The sequence below is a fragment of the Pelobates fuscus genome, chromosome 1, assembly GCF_036172605.1.
Source record: "Pelobates fuscus isolate aPelFus1 chromosome 1, aPelFus1.pri, whole genome shotgun sequence".
Classification (NCBI taxonomy): domain Eukaryota; kingdom Metazoa; phylum Chordata; class Amphibia; order Anura; family Pelobatidae; genus Pelobates; species Pelobates fuscus.
In genome coordinates this window covers 398,219,593-398,238,934 of record NC_086317.1, presented here as the reverse complement: position 1 = coordinate 398,238,934, position 19,342 = coordinate 398,219,593, and the positions used below count along the sequence as shown (strand labels likewise).

The following is a 19,342-nucleotide window of genomic DNA, read 5'->3' as shown; positions in this document are numbered from 1 at the left end:
GAATCATTTATACTTTTCATTTTATTAAATATGTTATTCCTTCCCAGATGCTACATAAACACATTAAATCATTATCTTGCTGCTTTTACTAGCTAGATTTTCTTTTCATTTTTCTTTATTTTTTTTTACACAAAAATCTCCCACGCCTGTAAAAAATGGTTTTCAGAACCCAATCCACTGTCAGTTCATCCCCATATGACACAGAAGATAAACAAGCAAACTAAGAGGCAGTTGCAAAAAAAACAAAAACCCCATTACCAAATAGGTTCCATGTGTTCAGTGCTTAGAGAACAATACTCACAACCGTATTTGTTAAAGTATTTACCAAAATATTTTCAAAGTTTGCACATCAGGTTGTATTTAAACAAAAGGAGTAAACTTGAAGGGACCTGTGAGTAACATGTAAGTTACAATTAGTATGTACCGTATTTGGTTTATGGTGAAACAATCATCAGAATGTCATGTACAGTATAAAAGTGGTACATTTCAGACATTCACCTCTGAACAACGAGGAAGTCACATTACATGACTGGAAATTCCCAGATCCACCCATGAATTATCTCATTACAGCAAACTAGGGGAGGCTTTTCTATTTGCAGCATTCAAAGCAAGGTTTCTAAACAAAGCAAACTGCTCCGAGACAAATGTGGAATGATATACAGTAAAAGAGACATCAAGCTACTTACCAGAATGCATATACCTATAGCACATGACGTCAAACTATATTAGATAGCATGAGTTAGGATGTAAGGTCATATAGCGCAGGTCTTCACAGAACAGTCATTAGATCTATCTCAGACTCAGATACAGAGGTGTCTCTGTGCAGCATAGAATCAATAGGGAATAAAGATAGTGGTTTAAGATAATAGCCGAGTAGGGAGAACACAATCTTCATGGGACTCCAGTGATTACCTAGACAAGGGAGTTTTCCTGATGTCATTAGGGAAAGTCAGCAGGCAAAGTCTATTTTTACATAATGCCATGGCTGCCAATCCCCAGAATTATTCTCTGATTTGGTTTCTGTGTCATTAATCTGATGGTAGAAATGTAATACACCCCACCACCACCCTTCCTCAATGCCACTGATCCATGGTGCAGTCTTACAGCTGCAGCAATATTTACAAATCTACATAATTCAAAGCCACATTTGGCAGGGGTGTAGGCTACTCTGTGTATCATAAATGTAATGTTTCAAAGTTTTTAAGGTACTTATAGTGAGTGACTGTATAATAGCAACAAGATGGGAAGAAACATAAAGTGTGTGCTGAGGGCAGGTTTGTAATAATGGGACTTAGAATAACCGGTTATGCACAAAGGTCAAGTTACACTGGTATGTCTGAATGCTTTTATTGTTCACATAATACAAAGATTCTTAGTCATTAGAATGTGGAATGTTTACTGGTGTGGATAGCAGGAGTGCTGGTATGTTGATTTCCGTCATAATTTATTGCAAAACTCCATAAGAGATAGGAAGCTCAACTACTCAAGCATCTGCAAACTTCAACTCCTAGAATGCTCACGAAGAAAATATATTTTTCCACACTCCTATCCTAAGCGTCCAAAATGCGGCCTGCTGGACGTTTACATGCGGCTCACAAAAGGGTCGCACGCTGAGTGGGTCCATTGGGTGGCATGGGGCACCGAGGGCCACCTGATGGCACTGTGTCTTCAGGGGCCCGGTCAGTGATGCGGCTCTTTAACAGCACAAATGGACCCCTGTGATGATGTCAGTGCTGGGAGGATGTGACAGTCGGTCACTTTCTCCCAGCTAACACAGAGTGCCGCGCAGGAGGAAAAGGAGAGGAGGGTGCAGAGGGGGAGAGCTGGGAGCTAGCCACTGGACCCCAGGAAAGCCACTTTCCTGCACCTAAAAGGTAGGAAACAGGAGGATGGTAAAAAAATCTTTTATCATTTGCCTGTATGTCTGTGCTTATCTGTGTGTCTATATATTTATATATTTGCCTGTATGTCTGTACATGTATGTGTATTTATCTGTGTGTCTGTATGTATCTGTATGTGTTTATATCTATATGTAGGTCTGTATTTGCATCTGTTTGTGGTTATATGTATCAATATGTGTGTATGCATGTGTTTATGTGTGTGTCAGTGTATACACCTGTGTGTCTGTCTATGTCTGTGCATCTGAATGTCTGTACCTATGTGTGTACCTATATATATGTATGTGTGTCAGTGTTCGCATCTGCTTGTGAGTCAGGGTGGGAATTTTCTCTCAGTGAAAAATGAGTGCGACCCATGCACACAAACATTTCTGATGAAGTGGCCCACTGCAGAAAAAGCTTGGACACACCCCTGCTCCATATACAAGGAATATTCAAAATATGTAGAAAAAGTATGGCCAAATAATGCCAAGCTGCAGGATTTAACAACTACATTTTAAAAATGGAGGAGTCAGCAATAGAATAAAACATATTTAAAACCCCATGATAAGGAACGATTCGTGAAACATTCAATCACTGAATGTGTTAATGCATTGCATGCATCACAAACAAAGCTCAGCATCCTCACAACACTATGGCGGAAAGCCACTATTTCCTTCAGTTTGAATATCCATAATTTGCTGGAACTAGTGTGTAATACACAAACCAGAACATCTCCTAATATAAAACACAGGGACCATCACAAAGAAAACAATGAAGGCTGATAATGATGGAAGAGCAGAATAAGGTAGAGACAAGTACCAAAACAAGTTCAATTCATGAATGACTTCAGAAATGAACAAAACAATGTTAAACTTACCAACAATAGCAGTACAAAGAAGAACTTTAATAACATTATGGCCACCACAAATCTACCAAGCATACTTGACTAAACATCAGCAAAGCATGGCTCTCATCTGGACATCTTGAGTTAACAACATTAGACTCATTAAAATAAACTAGCAGCATGAAGGGAAGTTTCCTAAAATTATCAGGGGAAAATGGCATATCACTCAGAGAAATAATTTAAAAATGTACACATCATCCTTGATGTGCTCTAAGGATGGAAATTAATTTAATGTGTGTTCCTGACTTGCAGAATATTCACCGTGTCAGGTCACCATGACGACAGGTGATGACTTTCTGTCAGTCATGGAAATCTCAAAAGCTCTCCCGACTGGAATATAGGTTGCAAGGATCATTAAGTGTCATGATTTACATAGCTTTCAATGGGGATATAAAACAGAAAATAATTGACAAACAAAATCAGGAGGTGACGATGGCCATACTCATAAAATGTTTACAATCAAAGATTGTGCCGGAATTTTGTAGGGAATTTGTCAAATCAATTGTTAATTGATGGCCCAGCTGGATAAAAAAATAAACAAAATAGTAATTTAATGAATTAAAGAGACACTAAAGGCACCCAGACCACTTCATCTCAGTGCCCCTGTCTTTTGAGTAGTATAATGTAAAACATTGCAGCTCTGTAGGATTCCCAATCCTACAGTGCTCTAGTCACTATTTAGATGACCGGGCCCCCACTGCAAAAGTTTAAAAAAATGAGTTATTTACCTTTTCTGCCTCACAGCACTGGTTTCAGGCATGCCGCTACAAATTTTCGGCTGGGATCATCAAAATCGCTGATGTCGGCTAATCCAATGTTTTCTCACAGGAAAGTATTTGGAGGATTGTGTGCATGCGCGGCAAAACACAGAGCCGCGCCAAACAGATGGTGTCTGAGACATTCTGATTCAAATAGTAGAGTTTTACTCTGCTATTTCAGCAAAAGCGCCTCTAGTGGTTGCCAGTATGACAGCCACTAGTGGCAAGTTAACCCCTTAAGACCGCAGCCAAATGTACAAGTTGTGATCCCAAAAAAACGTAAACAAAACCTGGCATTTGCGCTACATGTCTGTCCAACCGTAATTCACCTCTTTCATATTAAATGCACCCACACTTATTATATATCATTTTATTCAGGGGAAACAGGGCTTTCGTTTAACATCAAATATTTAGGTATGGAACATAATTTAATATGAAAAAAAATTACAAAAATGAGAGAAAATAAGATTTTTTTTTAATTTTTTTAGTTCTACGTGACATTCTAACTGTGAATGTCATAATACTGTTTGCTTTTACTGCAATACAATACACATATTTGTATTCAGCGATGTCTCACGTGTAAAAAAGTACCCCCTATGTACAGGTTTTATGGTGTTTTGGGAAGTTACAGGGTCAAATATAGCATGTTACATATTTCATTTTTTTCACATTGAAATTTGCCAGATTGGTTACGTTGCCTTTGAGACCATATGGTAGCCCAGAAATAAGAATTACCCCCATGATGGCATACCATTTGCAAAAGTAGACAACCCAAGGTATTGCAAATGGAGTATGTCCAGTCTTTTTTAGTAGCCACTTGGTCACAAACACTGGCCAAAGTTAGTGTTAATATTTGAAAATGCAAAAAACTCATTTGAACGCAAATTTTGGCCAGTGTTTGTGACTAAGTGGCTACTAAAAAAAAAAAAACATACCCTATTTGCAATACCCTGGGTTGTCTACTATTGCAAATGGTATGCCATCATGGAGATAATTTTCATTCCTGGGCTACCATACGGTCTCAAAGGCAACCTGGCGAATTTTAATGTGAAAAAACTGAAACGCAAAACTTATATTTGACTCTGTAACTTTTGAAAACACCATAAAACCTGTACATGAGGGGTACTGTTGTACTCGGGAGACTTCGCTGAACACAAATATTTTTGTTTCAAAACAGTAAAACGTATCACAACAATTATATCGTCAGTGTAAGTGCCATTTGTGTGTGAAAAATGCAAAAAATGTCACTGTCACTGACGATATCGTCGTTGTAATATATTTTACTGTTTTGAAACACTAATATTTGTGTTCAGCGAAGTCTTCCGAGTAAAACAGTACCCCTCATGTACAGGTTATTGCAAATGCGTTTTATGGTGTCTTGGAAAGTTACAGGGTTAAATATAGTGCTAGCAAATTAAATTCCCTATAGTTTCAGCATGGGTTGTCAGGCAGGTCCCGCTAATTGTAATTAATAAAACGACCTAATTATGTAAAATTATTACATAAATATATGCGTAGAATTATTATATATAGGTGTGTATATATATATATATATGTGTGCATATATATGTATATAATTTTTTTTATTATTTTTATTTATATATAGGTATATATTTAGTGATATATACGTATATACTTATGTATATAGATATATATATTATTTCGTTCTAGATGTATTTTGATATCAATATATATATATTAATTTTAAAATACAGTTAGAACGAAATTTCGCATGTTTATATATTTTTTATCTATTTATTTTGTATTATTTATTTTATTTTATTTTTTAACGTATTTATATATTTATTTATTTTTTATTATATATAAATATATATATAATAAAAATTATATATATATTTAATCAATATCATTGTACGTGTATTTTGATATTAATATATATATATATATAATTATGTATATATTAATATTAAAATACATGTAGACAGTGTATGTATATTTATGTGTATATGTGTATATGTGTATATATATACTTAGATCATATATATAATAAATATATATATGATCTAAGTATATATAATCTTATTTTTACACTGTTTTAACTGATTTTATTTGAATTTCAGACAGCAGGGGGAGTACCTGTCATTACAGGCACTCCCCCTGCTGGCACTGCCTTGGACGGCTATGCCGTCCATGTGATCGCGGGGTCCTCGCAAGGACCTCGCGATCACATGGCCCTGGGGGGCCGAAGAGGACGGAGGGGGACTCCCTGGGCTCCCAGGTAAGTCCCCCATACCGCGATCGCCGGCGTGGGATCGCCGGCGTGGGATCGCCGGCGACCGGGTAAGTACATAAGACCGCAGGACGTTCTATGCCGCCCTGCGGATTTTAGAGCCATCTAAATAAGGACGGCATAGAACGTACTGCGGTCTTAAGGGGTTAATCCTGCAATGTAAACATTGCCATTCCTGCAGAACGCTGAAGGGTTAAAAAGGAGAGGACATGGTACCCATATCAATTAATTGAGTTGAAGCGGTCCAGGTGTCTGCAGTGTCCCTTTAAATCTTTTCCGCACAGAGAAGATAACAGTGATCATGATACTGAACTGTGCAGGAGTTGAAGAAACAGCTACTGGCTTCCCTCTTACATGAAGGCAACATGTTCGGATAGCAGCAAAAGAGCAGTACATAAGAGTAGGTGCTAAGGTTTCTAAAAGTAAGTGCACATTCTTCACTTCCAGCTATTGTACCTTACAAGGAATTAGCAATAATTTATTTTACTCCCATAAGATTCATCTAAAGGGCTGGCACATTTAAATCATGCAGCACACAATTTATTGTAAGCCCATTAAAAGTGATTGACAGCTCTCATGACTGTTGTATTCAATGTAATATACAACATAATGAATATGCTACAAACAGACAGAAAGCTCTTACCCAGCTAGCACTAAACAGCTCAGGAGCTTAACAAATTAGGAGCCGTGGCTGCCTCTAAAGGATATGCACTTGTGTTAATCTCTATTACACGAGTATGAAAGTCACTCACTGACACTGATGATCAATGATAAAGGGACACTATAGGCACTGTAACCATTTCATTGATCTGGTTATACTGTCTGGAGTTCCCTACTGTTGCCTCATCATTCAATGTTAAACCATTTTCGAGCAGTTTAACACTGAATGATGAGGGTCTAAAGGCAGAAATGACACATTTCCTTAGTCAATCACCTAGTCACAATCTAACAATCATCTCCACCCATTGATGCTCAGGCTAATGCTTCCTCACGACACCAAACACCACAGAGGGCATGGGCTGCTAGGGACGCTTGTTTGTTTAGCATTAAACTATTAAAACAGTGAACGGAAGGACGGCACTAGTAGATTCCAATCACTATAACTAATTCAATGAAGTGAAGCAGGTGTGCCCATGTTTTTCACTGTTTGAGATTTTAAAGTAATGAATGCGGGTTCACGTCTGGTTTAGTTATGGACTTCAAGCAGCTCTGGACAGGGTACAATGTCATGAAAAGTAGGAGATATACAAACTACTTTTATTACATGTAGAGGTATTTTAGGCTTTCATTATTTCTCTCTTGTCACCATCCAAGCCCCAGCTGCAGACTCTGGTTCTGACGTTTGTAATCCCAAATGCTCTTTGAAAATAATTTCAATAAATATTTTTTGAGTATTTAGTTTAACCCCTTAAGGACACATGACATGTGTGACATGTCATGATTCCCTTTTATTCCAGAAGTTTGGTCCTTAAGGGGTTAAACAAACACCAAGGACACATGTTTTGGTCAACCTTAAACAGTGATATCATTAGACATACCTCGTACCCCTCCCACTGAGAAATCAGGGACAACTCTCAGAATTAATCGTGCTCAGGAGACCAAACTGAAGGACTGTCTGTAAATTGAGAACAAAATCTTGAACTTCTAATTTAACACAAAGAACTAGGAAATTGCAATTCTTGGCACATTATCTATTAAAGACTCTCCTTGTTAGGTGTCACAATGTGTCAGTGAGTACAATTCATATCCTACTGGAAGGTTATCAGTTAAGAAGGGATCCCAAATTGAATGCACTGATTTGTTGTATTTTCATTCTCCAACATTACATACATACAACTGGGCAGCACTCTTCATGTTCTGCCCATCTACCTTGAGACATTATGTGTTCAAAACACATGGTGGATCGGCAACTCTAATTACAGCTTGTGAAGTCAGATCTAACATATTTTCCTGGATAATTATCACTTACTCTTATTGATGGACAACACACAAAGTAAGTAGGTAGCAGCTAGAGAATCAGTTTATTTAAAAAAAGCAATGCTGCAGAGTACAAATGCTAAATATTTAGAGGCAGCTCTTATAATGCACTGCATCAGCATAAAAGCATTATGTGTCCAGGAAAACACTGTGGATCTGACAACTCTAGTTGTGTCACATACGAACTGACAGGGATTTTTTGACTGTTCTGTTATGTCAACTTCCCAAAACCAAACAATTTTGATTTGCTTTTTCTTTTTTTTTTTTTTTGGCAGTATCTACTGACTTAATAAGACAATCCGCTGTCCAAATGCAAAAAAAAAAAATTGTAAAAATAATTACTGTTTTGTAGATACAGACCCAATAAAAACATGCATATAAAAAACAGACCTCAAAGAGCGCATATTTCTTATCTGAAGCCTTTGCAAGCCCTCCCCTTCTAATCCTGCCCAGGCTTTCTATGGCTGTCCCCACTTCTAAGCCCTCCCCTTCTAAACCCACCCAGACTTTCTATGGCTGTCCAATCAAAGACTTAACAATGCAGCTCAATGAGAAGTTTTTGCAAGGCAGGTAATCTGAGTAATTGCTGCCTGTTGAGATTAGCTCAACTGAGTATACAATCAGGAAGTAACAGGACTAGTTTGATTGGCAGCCAGGATGTGTAACAAACTTCAATTATAAAAGTGGCAATTTTTGTAAAATGAAAAAAGAGAGAACACACTTTTCACACGTAAAGCACATGAGCAAGATGAAGTGCTGTAAGGGTCTGGAGTGTTCCTTTAAAGGTACACTATAGTCACCGAGACCACTTCAGCTCAATGAAGTGGTTTGGGTACCAGGTCCCTCAGGTTTTAATCCTTCACATGTAAACATAACACTTTCAGAGAAACTGCTATGTTTACATTTGGGGTTAATCCAGCCTCTAGTGGCTGTCTTCCAGACAGCCACTAGAGGCGCATCTGCGACGCTGGAGGCGAATTTCACCTCCATCGCGTAGAGCGTCCATAGGAAAGCATTGAGAAATGCTTTCCTATGGACAATTTGAATGCGTACGCGGCACTTGCCGCACATGCGCATTCGGCTTCAGTGACGTCGGACAGAGAGGAAAGGTCACCAGCACATAGGGAGCCCGACACTGGATTAAGGTAAGTGACTGAAAGGGTTTTAACCCATTCAGCGCCACGGAAGGGGGATGCACTATAGTGTCAGGAAAACCGCTTTGTTTTCCTGACACTATAGTGATCGTTTAACTGACTCATCACATATTGTAGGATGCCGATTGTGTTGGATGCACAATATCATTACTCATGTTTTTTGACTCTGAAAAGAGCAGTCAGTCTTCTCATTTGAACTCTTCCAACTTAGAAAATGATTACCAAGAGGGACTTTAAAGAGGTAATGCCACTTCCTCAATTTTGGCACAGATATTGTGTTGTGTTTTTTTTAAATAATCTTAAACGTTTATTTCAGAGGTTCCCAATACAGTCCTTAAGTACCCCCTAACAGTCCAGGATTTAGGGATTACCCTTTTGTGTCCAACGTGTTTTTTTTTTCTTTCTAGCGGCAGAGGTAAGTATGTTTGATCTAGTTTTTTTTTTTTTTTTTTAACTTACCTCTGCTCTGTTATTCACAGGAAAATATGAAGTGACAGTTGAAAGAAACAGTTCCTCTTTAAAGGAGATCTGCCCTAATTTTTTGGTGATTTTCACTAGAATATCTTATTTTCAAATGATAGTTTTGTATTAAGAGGAATATGTTACATAGTTATAGAGTTACATAGCTGAAAAGAGACTTGCGTCCATCAAGTTCAGCCTTCCTCACATATGTTTTTTGCTGTTGATCCTAAAGAAGGCAAAAAAAAACAGTTTGAAGCACTTCCAATTTTGCAACAAGCTAGGAAAAAATTCCTTCTTAACCCCAGAATGGCAGTCAGATTTATCCTTGGATCAAGCAGTTATTACCCTACATTGAAAGATTATATCCTTGAATATTCTGTTTTTGCAAGTATGCATCTAGTAGCTGTTTGAACATCTGTATGGACTCTGATAAAACCACTTCTTCAGGCAGAGAATGCCACATCCTGATTGTTCTTACAGTAAAAAACCTTTCCTTTGCCTTAGACGAAATCTTCTTTCTTCCAATCTAAACGCATGACCTTGTGTCCTATGTAAAGTCCGGTTTGTGAATAGATTTCCACACAATGGTTTGTATTGGCCCCGAATATATTTGTAATGTATGTGTTTCTCTTCCAGGAGATATCAGAATGTTAAAGGAACAATCTAGACATAACCACTGTCTAAAGTTACTATTTAAGAATGGTGTCTGCGCCTGCACTGCTTCTAATCTGTGCAGGTATGGAGAAACAAAAGTTTGCATTTCTGTATTATCACAGCAAACTGGGACAGTACTCATTGGCTGAGAACATCAGTAATGCCACATCAGCAATGTCACTTTTGTTCAAATTTGGACATGACTAAGGTTAGTTATACACTATCCCACAGTCCAGGGGAATGCACCCTCACACCATCTTCCACAATGTGCAATAGCCCTTTCCCGCTTAATATGTAATCTAGGAGACTAGATTTATTTTCTGCAATTTATGCATACAGACACTTATTTTTTTTTTGCAGCCAATGGACCAAACTTTTGGGAGTGTTTTGTAAATTGCTTTGAGTTTCACACCAATTTCTGAGGTCGCCATCCACATATAAGTCAATCGTAGGAAATTGGGGCCATTTAATACTGATTCACATTGTATCCAGTTTGGAGATGATTTTGCAAATTAAATAGATTCGTACATTATGTGAACTATTTCTGAATCGCATGAAATTATTTTCCCTAAATTTTGCTACTACACATTTGGAGCTCAGTGAATTACACCCACACACAAAAAAAAGTGAAAGCAGACATGGGTAAGATTAAATATAAAAGTGAAACAAATATATATTGAATGACTCAGTCTGTCTTTGCAAAATAGGGCAGGCTATATGTCTCCATGGCTTGCTAACAGTATACTGACATACAGGTGCAATGAATGCAATAATAAATGTCATGCTATAATCTCAATTTTGGGTAGTTTTACATATGCACACCTTTCTGTTCTGAGCTCATCATTCATCAATCAATACATTCCAACAGGAAATAAAGGTTTAGAGTTAATATACCATGTGGCATGGGTAACACAAATAATAATAATAAAAAAAAAGCAAATCATGCAAAGTAGAGGCAAGTGAATGTAGGCACCAAATGGGTAGAGGAAGTGACAATGAGAAAGGAACAAAATCAAATGTGGTTAAAGTTTAAATACCTATTTCCCACAACACATTCTCATCATATGCAGTACAGCACAATGCTAAATATTTCATTGTGATTATATTACCTGTACTGATGTTGCTTGGAAGCAGCAACCTTTTAAAGAACGCTCCATTATATGATTACTAAGTAGGCTATTATAAAAGTGCAATGAGCACAAGCTAAGAAATGATTTAATTTGCTCTCCTGCTGTCAGTGCATCAGCTATTCGCTCACTTGCCAGTTATAATGCAATTTATCAGGAAGGAGGTAGAGATGGGGTATCATTGCATTGCAATGACTCATACACAATGCAGTCAGTGGGTGATTCTTACCTGGAGACCCCATGGGCTGCTTCTGCAACAAGAAAATGTCTTCAAAGGTCCTAATTTACCAGAACTGGAAGAAAAAAAATGGTAGATACAGAATTATAAATGACAACACTGCCACCGATTTTCTTTTTACTCATAAAGGACGGGGGGGGGGGGGGGGGGGGAGGGGGTGTTCTTCACACCAGTGAATGATACAGATGGCATGCATAGGGAGGACGCCTGTATAAGGAAATACTGGAGCAGAAATGTTCAAATAAATAGTCAGTCAGGAATAGATCAGCTTCAAGCCTGCCAAACACCCTCCCTCAACCTGACACAATGTCCTGAGATCTGATGCAGAAGAGTATTAAACGCCTCCATCATCTTTTGCCCTGCCCAGTATCTTCCCCCTTTGCTATTGCAAAGGATAAAGCAAACAATAAGATGCATTTTGCTCACCGCCAGCTTGTCACCGGGGCCTTTGCATTGCAATACAGGAATGCTTTTCCTGTCATGTGCTACCCTTATTCCCAGCCTCTTATGGGCTTTGTTCCTCCCCTATCTTCAAGGCAGAGCTTAGAAAAGAAGCACACATAGGTTATATACATGTATTTAGAAACTACAACTTGCTCGTGCTTTTAACACATCATTGGCTGAAGACTACAATGCACATAATGCGCGTGATGTGGCAGAGCATAATTGGAATCGTAGTCCAGAAGTATCTTTCCCTTACACAACGTATTAATCACATATGAACTATGCCCCCCCCCCCCCGTTGGCACCTGTCCATATATAATGTCGTAGTGAACATTAAGCATTTACACAAAACAATATAATCAACAGATAAGGCACCTCAGGGGTCCAGAATTTAACCCTCTGCATGTCCAGAGGTTTTGCTTTATATAAAGTTCTGGTGCTCGCAGGGTTAAGCTTTTCGAAGAATGCAACAAACCCCATGCTTATTCTTAGAGGAATATGAAGCGTTCTAATTCGGAATGGCTGAGCTTGAGGAAGTGACAAAGGGGGTATTTTTGGTTTTATGAATTCTGATAGACGCATTGTTATTTTAGGTGTTTGAGTTAATCCAGAGCTACTGAATATTGGCCAAAATGGCGTATGTTTACAAAATATAGAAACTGAACTTACTGGTTTCGATAGGCAGGAAACAGCAAGTGATCTCTGATGCCCAGGAAATACAAGATTTTATATGAGGGGGAAGGTAAACTTAGTGAAACTGAATTCGTAGCTCAGGGCTTGTATGTATGCTTCCTGCCAGTGCCATTCTCAATAACAAACATAACACTTTTCATTATGATGTACAGGGCTGCCATCAGAAATTTTGGGGCCCCTGACAAAGCACAAGTTCTGGGCTCCCCGCCGCCCCCCCTCCTGGGCCCGCCCACGCCCTACCTAGTCCAACAATGATGCAGGACTGAATGTGGTGTGTATAGTGGAAGTGAATTAGAATGTGTGTAATGGATGTAGTGTTTGTGTGTATTGGATACTGTTTGCGCAGTGAATGCAGAGTGTGTGTTTGTGTAGCGGATGCAGTGTTATAGTGAACGCAGAGTGTGTTTGAGTAGTGGATGTAGTGTGTGTACAGTGATGTAGTGTGTGTTTGTGTAGTGGATGTAGTGTTTGTATGTACTATATGAAATGTGTTTAGTGGATGCAGTGTCTGTAGTGGATGTAGTGTGTGTATTAGACGCAGTGTCTGTGTATAGTGAATGCAGAGTGTTTCAATTTGTGGTGGATGTAGTGTGTGTACTGTGAATACAGGATGTTTGTGTAGTGGATGCTATGTGTACAGTTAATGCAGAGTGTGTGTCAGTATAGTGAATCCAGAGTGTGTGCATAGTTTAGTGAATGCAGAGTGTGTGTTAGTGTGTAATGAATGCAGAGTGTGTGTTAGTGTGTAATGAATGCAGAGTGTGTGTTAGTGTGTAGTGAATGCAGAGTGTGTCAGTGTAATGAATGTAGTGTGTGTGTTAGTGCAGTGAATGCAGAGAGTGTGTAAATGTGTAGTGAATGCAGAGAGTGTGTTAATGTGTAGTGAATGCAGAGAGTGTGTTAGTGTGTAGCGGATGCAGAGTGTGTGTGTTAGTGTAGTGAATGCAGAGGATGTGTTAGTGTGTAGCGGATGCAGAGTGTGTGTTAGTGTAGTGAATGCAGAGAGTGTTTGAGTAGTGGATGTAGTGTGTGTACAGTGATGTAGTGTGTGTTTGTGTAGTGAATGTAGTGTTTGTATGTACTAGATGAAATGTGTTTAGTGGATGCAGTGTCTGTAGTGGATGTAGTGTGTGTATTAGACGCAGTGTCTGTGTATAGTGAATGCAGAGTGTTTCAATTTGTGGTGGATGTAGTGTGTGTACTGTGAATACAGGATGTTTGTGTAGTGGATGCTATGTGTACAGTTAATGCAGAGTGTGTGTCAGTATAGTGAATCCAGAGTGTGTGCATAGTTTAGTGAATGCAGAGTGTGTGTTAGTGTGTAATGAATGCAGAGTGTGTGTTAGTGTGTAATGAATGCAGAGTGTGTGTTAGTGTGTAGTGAATGCAGAGTGTGTCAGTGTAATGAATGTAGTGTGTGTGTTAGTGCAGTGAATGCAGAGAGTGTGTAAATGTGTAGTGAATGCAGAGAGTGTGTTAATGTGTAGTGAATGCAGAGAGTGTGTTAGTGTGTAGCGGATGCAGAGTGTGTGTGTTAGTGTAGTGAATGCAGAGGATGTGTTAGTGTGTAGCGGATGCAGAGTGTGTGTTAGTGTGTAGCGGATGCAGAGTGTGTGTGTTAGTGTAGTGAATGCAGAGAGTGTGTAAATGTGTAGTGAATGCAGAGAGTGTGTTAATGTGTAGTGAATGCAGAGAGTGTGTTAGTGTGTAGCGGATGCAGAGTGTGTGTGTTAGTGTAGTGAATGCAGAGGATGTGTTAGTGTGTAGCGGATGCAGAGTGTGTGTTAGTGTAGTGAATGCAGAGAGTGTTTGAGTAGTGGATGTAGTGTGTGTACAGTGATGTAGTGTGTGTTTGTGTAGTGAATGTAGTGTTTGTATGTACTAGATGAAATGTGTTTAGTGGATGCAGTGTCTGTAGTGGATGTAGTGTGTGTATTAGACGCAGTGTCTGTGTATAGTGAATGCAGAGTGTTTCAATTTGTGGTGGATGTAGTGTGTGTACTGTGAATACAGGATGTTTGTGTAGTGGATGCTATGTGTACAGTTAATGCAGAGTGTGTGTCAGTATAGTGAATCCAGAGTGTGTGCATAGTTTAGTGAATGCAGAGTGTGTGTTAGTGTGTAATGAATGCAGAGTGTGAGTTAGTGTGTAATGAATGCAGAGTGTGTGTTAGTGTGTAGTGAATGCAGAGTGTGTCAGTGTAATGAATGTAGTGTGTGTGTTAGTGCAGTGAATGCAGAGAGTGTGTAAATGTGTAGTGAATGCAGAGAGTGTGTTAATGTGTAGTGAATGCAGAGAGTGTGTTAGTGTGTAGCGGATGCAGAGTGTGTGTGTTAGTGTAGTGAATGCAGAGGATGTGTTAGTGTGTAGCGGATGCAGAGTGTGTGTTAGTGTAGTGAATGCAGAGAGTGTTTGAGTAGTGGATGTAGTGTGTGTACAGTGATGTAGTGTGTGTTTGTGTAGTGAATGTAGTGTTTGTATGTACTAGATGAAATGTGTTTAGTGGATGCAGTGTCTGTAGTGGATGTAGTGTGTGTATTAGACGCAGTGTCTGTGTATAGTGAATGCAGAGTGTTTCAATTTGTGGTGGATGTAGTGTGTGTACTGTGAATACAGGATGTGTATGTGTAGTGGATGCTGTGTGTACAGTTAATGCAGAGTGTATGTTAGTGTAGTGAATGCAGAGTGTGTGCATAGTTTAGTGAATGCAGAGTGTGTGTGAGTGTGTAATAAATGCAGAGTGTGTGTTAGGGTGTAGTGAATGCAGAGTGTGTCAGTGTAATGAATGTAGTGTGTGTGTGTAAATTTGTAGTGAATGCAGAGTGTGTGTTAATGTGTAGTGAATGCAGAGAGTATGTTAGTGTAATGAATGCAGAGTGTGTTCATGTGTAGTGAATGCAGAGAGTGTGTTAATGTGTAGTGAATGCAGAGAGTGTGTTAGTGTATAGCGGATGCAGAGTGTGTTAATGTGTAGCGAATGCAGAGTGTGTGTCAGTATAGTGGATGCAGTGAGTGTGTTTGTGTGTAGTGTATGCAGAGTGCATGTTGTATTAGTGAATGCAGTGTGTGTATTGTATTAGTGGATGCAGTGTGTGTTGTATTAGTGTATGCAGTGTGTGTGTTGTGCTAGTGTATGCAGTGTGTGTGTTGTGCTAGTGTATGCAGTGTGTGTTGTATGAGTGTATGCAGTGTGTGTTGTATTAGTGTATGCAGTGTGTGTTGTATTAGTGTATGCAGTGTGTGTTGTGTCAGTGTATGCAGAGTGTGTGTTGTGTCAGTGTATGCAGAGTGTGTGTTGTGTTAGTGTATTCAGTTTGTGTTGTGTTAATGTATGCAGAGTGTGTGTTGTGTTAGTGTATGCAGTGTGTGTTGTATGAGTGTATGCAATGTGTGTGTTGTATTAGTGTATGCAGTGTGTGTGTGTTAGTGTATGCAGTGTGTGTTGTGTCAGTGTATTCAGAGTGTGTGTTGTGTTAGTGTATGTAGTGTGTGTGTTGTGTTAGTGTATGTAGTGTGTGTGTTGTGTCAGTGTATGTAGTGTGTATGTGTGTGTTGTGTTAGTGTGTGTTGTGTCAGTGTATGCAGTGTGTGTTGTGTTAGTGTATGTAGTGTGTTGTGTTAGTGTATGTAGTGTGTGTTGTGTTAGTGTATGTAGTGTGTTGTGTTGTGTCAGTGTATGTAGTGTGTGTTGTGTTAGTGTATGTAGTGTGTGTGTGTTGTGTCAGTGTATGTGGTGTGTGTGTGTTGTGTCAGTGTGTGTTGTGCTAGTGTATGCAGTGTGTGTTGTATGAGTGTATGCAGTGTGTGTTGTATGAGTGTATGCAGTGTGTGTTGTGTCAGTGTATGCAGAGTGTGTGGTGTGTTAGTGTATGCAGTGTGTGTTGTGTTAATGTATGCAGAGTGTGTGTTGTGTTAGTGTATGCAGTGTGTGTTGTGTTAGTGTATGCAGTGTGTGTTGTGTTAGTGTATGCAGTGTGTGTTGTGTTAGTGTATCCGTGTGTTGTGTCAGTGTATGCAGTGTGTGTGTTGTGTTAGTGTATGCAGTGTGTGTGTGTTGTGTTAGTGTATGCAGTGTGTGTTGTGTCAGTGTATGCAGAGTGTGTGTTGTATTAGTGTATGCAGGGTGTGTGTGTTGTGTTAGTGTATACAGTGTGTGTTGTGTTGGTGTATTCAGAGTGTGTGTTGTGTTGGTGTATTCAGAGTGTGTGTTGTGTTGGTGTATGTAGTGTGTGTGTGTGTTGTGTTAGTGTATGTAGTGTGTTTGGTGTGTCAGTGTATGTAATGTGTGTGTGTGTTGTGCTAGTGTGTAGTGTGTGTTGTGTCAGTGTATGTGGTGTGTATGTGTGTGTTGTGTTAGTGTATGTAGTGTGTGTGTGTTGTGTCAGTGTATGCAGTGTGTGTTGTGTTAGTGTATGCAGTGTGTGTTGTGTTAGTGTATGTAGTGTGTGTGTGTTGTGTCAGTGTATGTAGTGTGTGTGTGTTGTGTCAGTGTATCTAGTGTGTGTGTTGTTAGTGTATGGTGTGTGTGTGTGTGTGTGTGTGTGTGTTGTGTCAGTGTATGTAGTGTGTGTGTGTGTGTGTGTGTAAATGTGCAATCTGGGGGGGAGGAGGAGGAAGGGGCATTTTCACATTATTTTTTTTTATTTTTTTTAATTTAATTGTAAATCTCACATTTGATGATGGACCACAGGTTCTCAATGGGGTTCAGATCAGGTGAACAAGGAGGCCATGTCATTAGATTTTCTTCTTTTATACCCTTTCTTGCCAGCCACGCTGTGGAGTACTTGGACGTGTGTGATGGAGCATTGTCCTGCATGAAAATCATGTTTTTCTTGAAGGATGCAGACTTCTTCCTGTACCACTGCTTGAAGAAGGTGTCTTCCAGAAACTGGCAGTAGGACTGGGAGTTGAGCTTGACTCCATCCTCAACCCGAAAAGGCCCCACACGCTCATCTTTGATGATACCAGCCCAAACCAGTACTCCCCCTCCACCTTGCTGGCGTCTGAGTCGGACTGGAGCTCTCTGCCCTTTACCAATCCAGCCACGGGCCCATCCATCTGGCCCATCAAGACTCACTCTCATTTCATCAGTCCATAAAACCTTAGAAAAATCAGTCTTGAGATATTTCTTGGCCCAGTCTTGACGTTTCAGCTTGTGTGTCTTGTTCAGTGGTGGTCGTCTTTCAGCCTTTCTTACCTTGGCCATGTCTCTGAGTATTGCACACCTTGTGCTTTTGGGCACTCCAGTGATGTTGCAGCTCTGAAATATGGCCAAACTGGTGGCAAGTGGCATCTTGGCAGCTGCTTGCTTGACTTTTCTCAGTTCATGGGCAGTTATTTTGCGCCTTGGTTTTTCCACACGCTTCTTGCGACCCTGTTGACTATTTTGAATGAAACGCTTGATTGTTGGTTGATTGAATGTTGCTTGATTGAAGCTTTGCAATTTTAAGAGTGCTGCATCCCTCTGCAAGATATCTCACTATTTTTGACTTTTCTGAGCCTGTCAAGTCCTTCTTTTGACCCATTTTGCCAAAGGAAAGGAAGTTGCCTAATAATTATGCACACCTGATATAGGGTGTTGATGTCATTAGACCACACCCCTTCTCATTACAGAGATGCACATCACCTAATATGCTTAATTGGTAGTAGGCTTTCGAGCCTATACAGCTTGGAGTAAGACAACATGCATAAAGAGGATGATGTGGTCAAAATACTCATTTGCCTAATAATTCTGCACTCCCTGTATGTGTTGACTATATATGTGTGATGTGTGTGTTGACTGTGTGGTGTGTGAGTTGTCTATGTGTGCTAATTTTAAATTTAAAAAAAAACCATGTTTTGTCCCCTGTTCTGCTTATCTTTTTTGCAGGGAGGAGACGAAAATCCCTGGCGGTCCAGTGTGGCCAGGGTAATATAAAAATATAAATTCCATTGATGGAGTAATATGGTCTGCACCTCCGGATGGTGCAGGTCATTATAATTGTTCCTTCTAGTTCAACACACAGTGTTGAGTCACAGCAGAGAATGGAATTCCTGGCGGCACTCTACCTCACTGAGCACCAGAAACACCAGACCACCAGTTTATTTAATATACTGCTGATTTGTCCTAAGACACTACTACCTGCTGGTGCACCCCTTAGACTGCCAATGTGCAGACCTTTAGTAACACCAGCCCCTATCATACAGGGAACATTTAATATTTGCAGTGAAATGAACCAGTTACTAGCAAAAATAATACAGTTTTATACATTTTATGTAACATTAGACAAGGAGGTAATCCTTATCACACAAAAATAAAGTTATGGTTACAACTTAATGTACAGACTGCTCTCTATAAGGGTGTGTCCAGGAGCACATGGCACATCCCTTGTGCATGTCTACAGTGGTATACAGCATTACTTATTTGACATTTTAAAACTATATGGCAGATCTTTTAAATGTAGCAAGCAAGGAATTATTTGGGTGCAACCTGGTGAGACAGGAAGCACTAATATGTATATAAAATATCCAATAATCTGAAACAAATGGATACTATAGGCACCAAAGCAACTTTAGCGTAATGAAGCAGTTTTGGTATCTAGATCAGGCCCCTGCAGTTTTACTACTCAATTGTTTATACAGCCCTAGTCACTCCTCCATGCATGTGACTTACACAGCCTTCCTAAAAACTTCCTGCAAAGAGAGATCTAATGTTTAAACTTCCTATATTACACATTCTGTGTAATTTAGAATGTCTTACCTCCTGCTCTGTTAATACCCTGCTATAGCCTCATGTTTGTGATTAAAGTTCAATTTACAG

General features: G+C 39.4%; 1 protein-coding gene across 6 annotated transcripts in view; it reads right to left on the bottom strand.

Moving 5' to 3' along the window:
- Positions 1–19,342, bottom strand: part of DTX3 (deltex E3 ubiquitin ligase 3) — a 125,814-nt gene that overhangs the window by 30,876 nt on the left and 75,596 nt on the right. For 2 of the 6 annotated variants that reach the window (XM_063427588.1, XM_063427579.1), the window contains exon 2: positions 11,397–11,460. In XM_063427588.1, coding sequence (XP_063283658.1) covers positions 11,397–11,409 — 13 coding nt within the window. In that variant the 5' untranslated portion in view covers positions 11,410–11,460. Of the gene's footprint in view, positions 1–7,331; positions 7,409–11,396; positions 11,548–11,831; positions 11,964–12,518; positions 12,538–19,342 lie in introns of those variants that run through there. The other 4 variants (XM_063427596.1, XM_063427572.1, XM_063427603.1 and 1 more) reach the window with 4 other exon arrangements.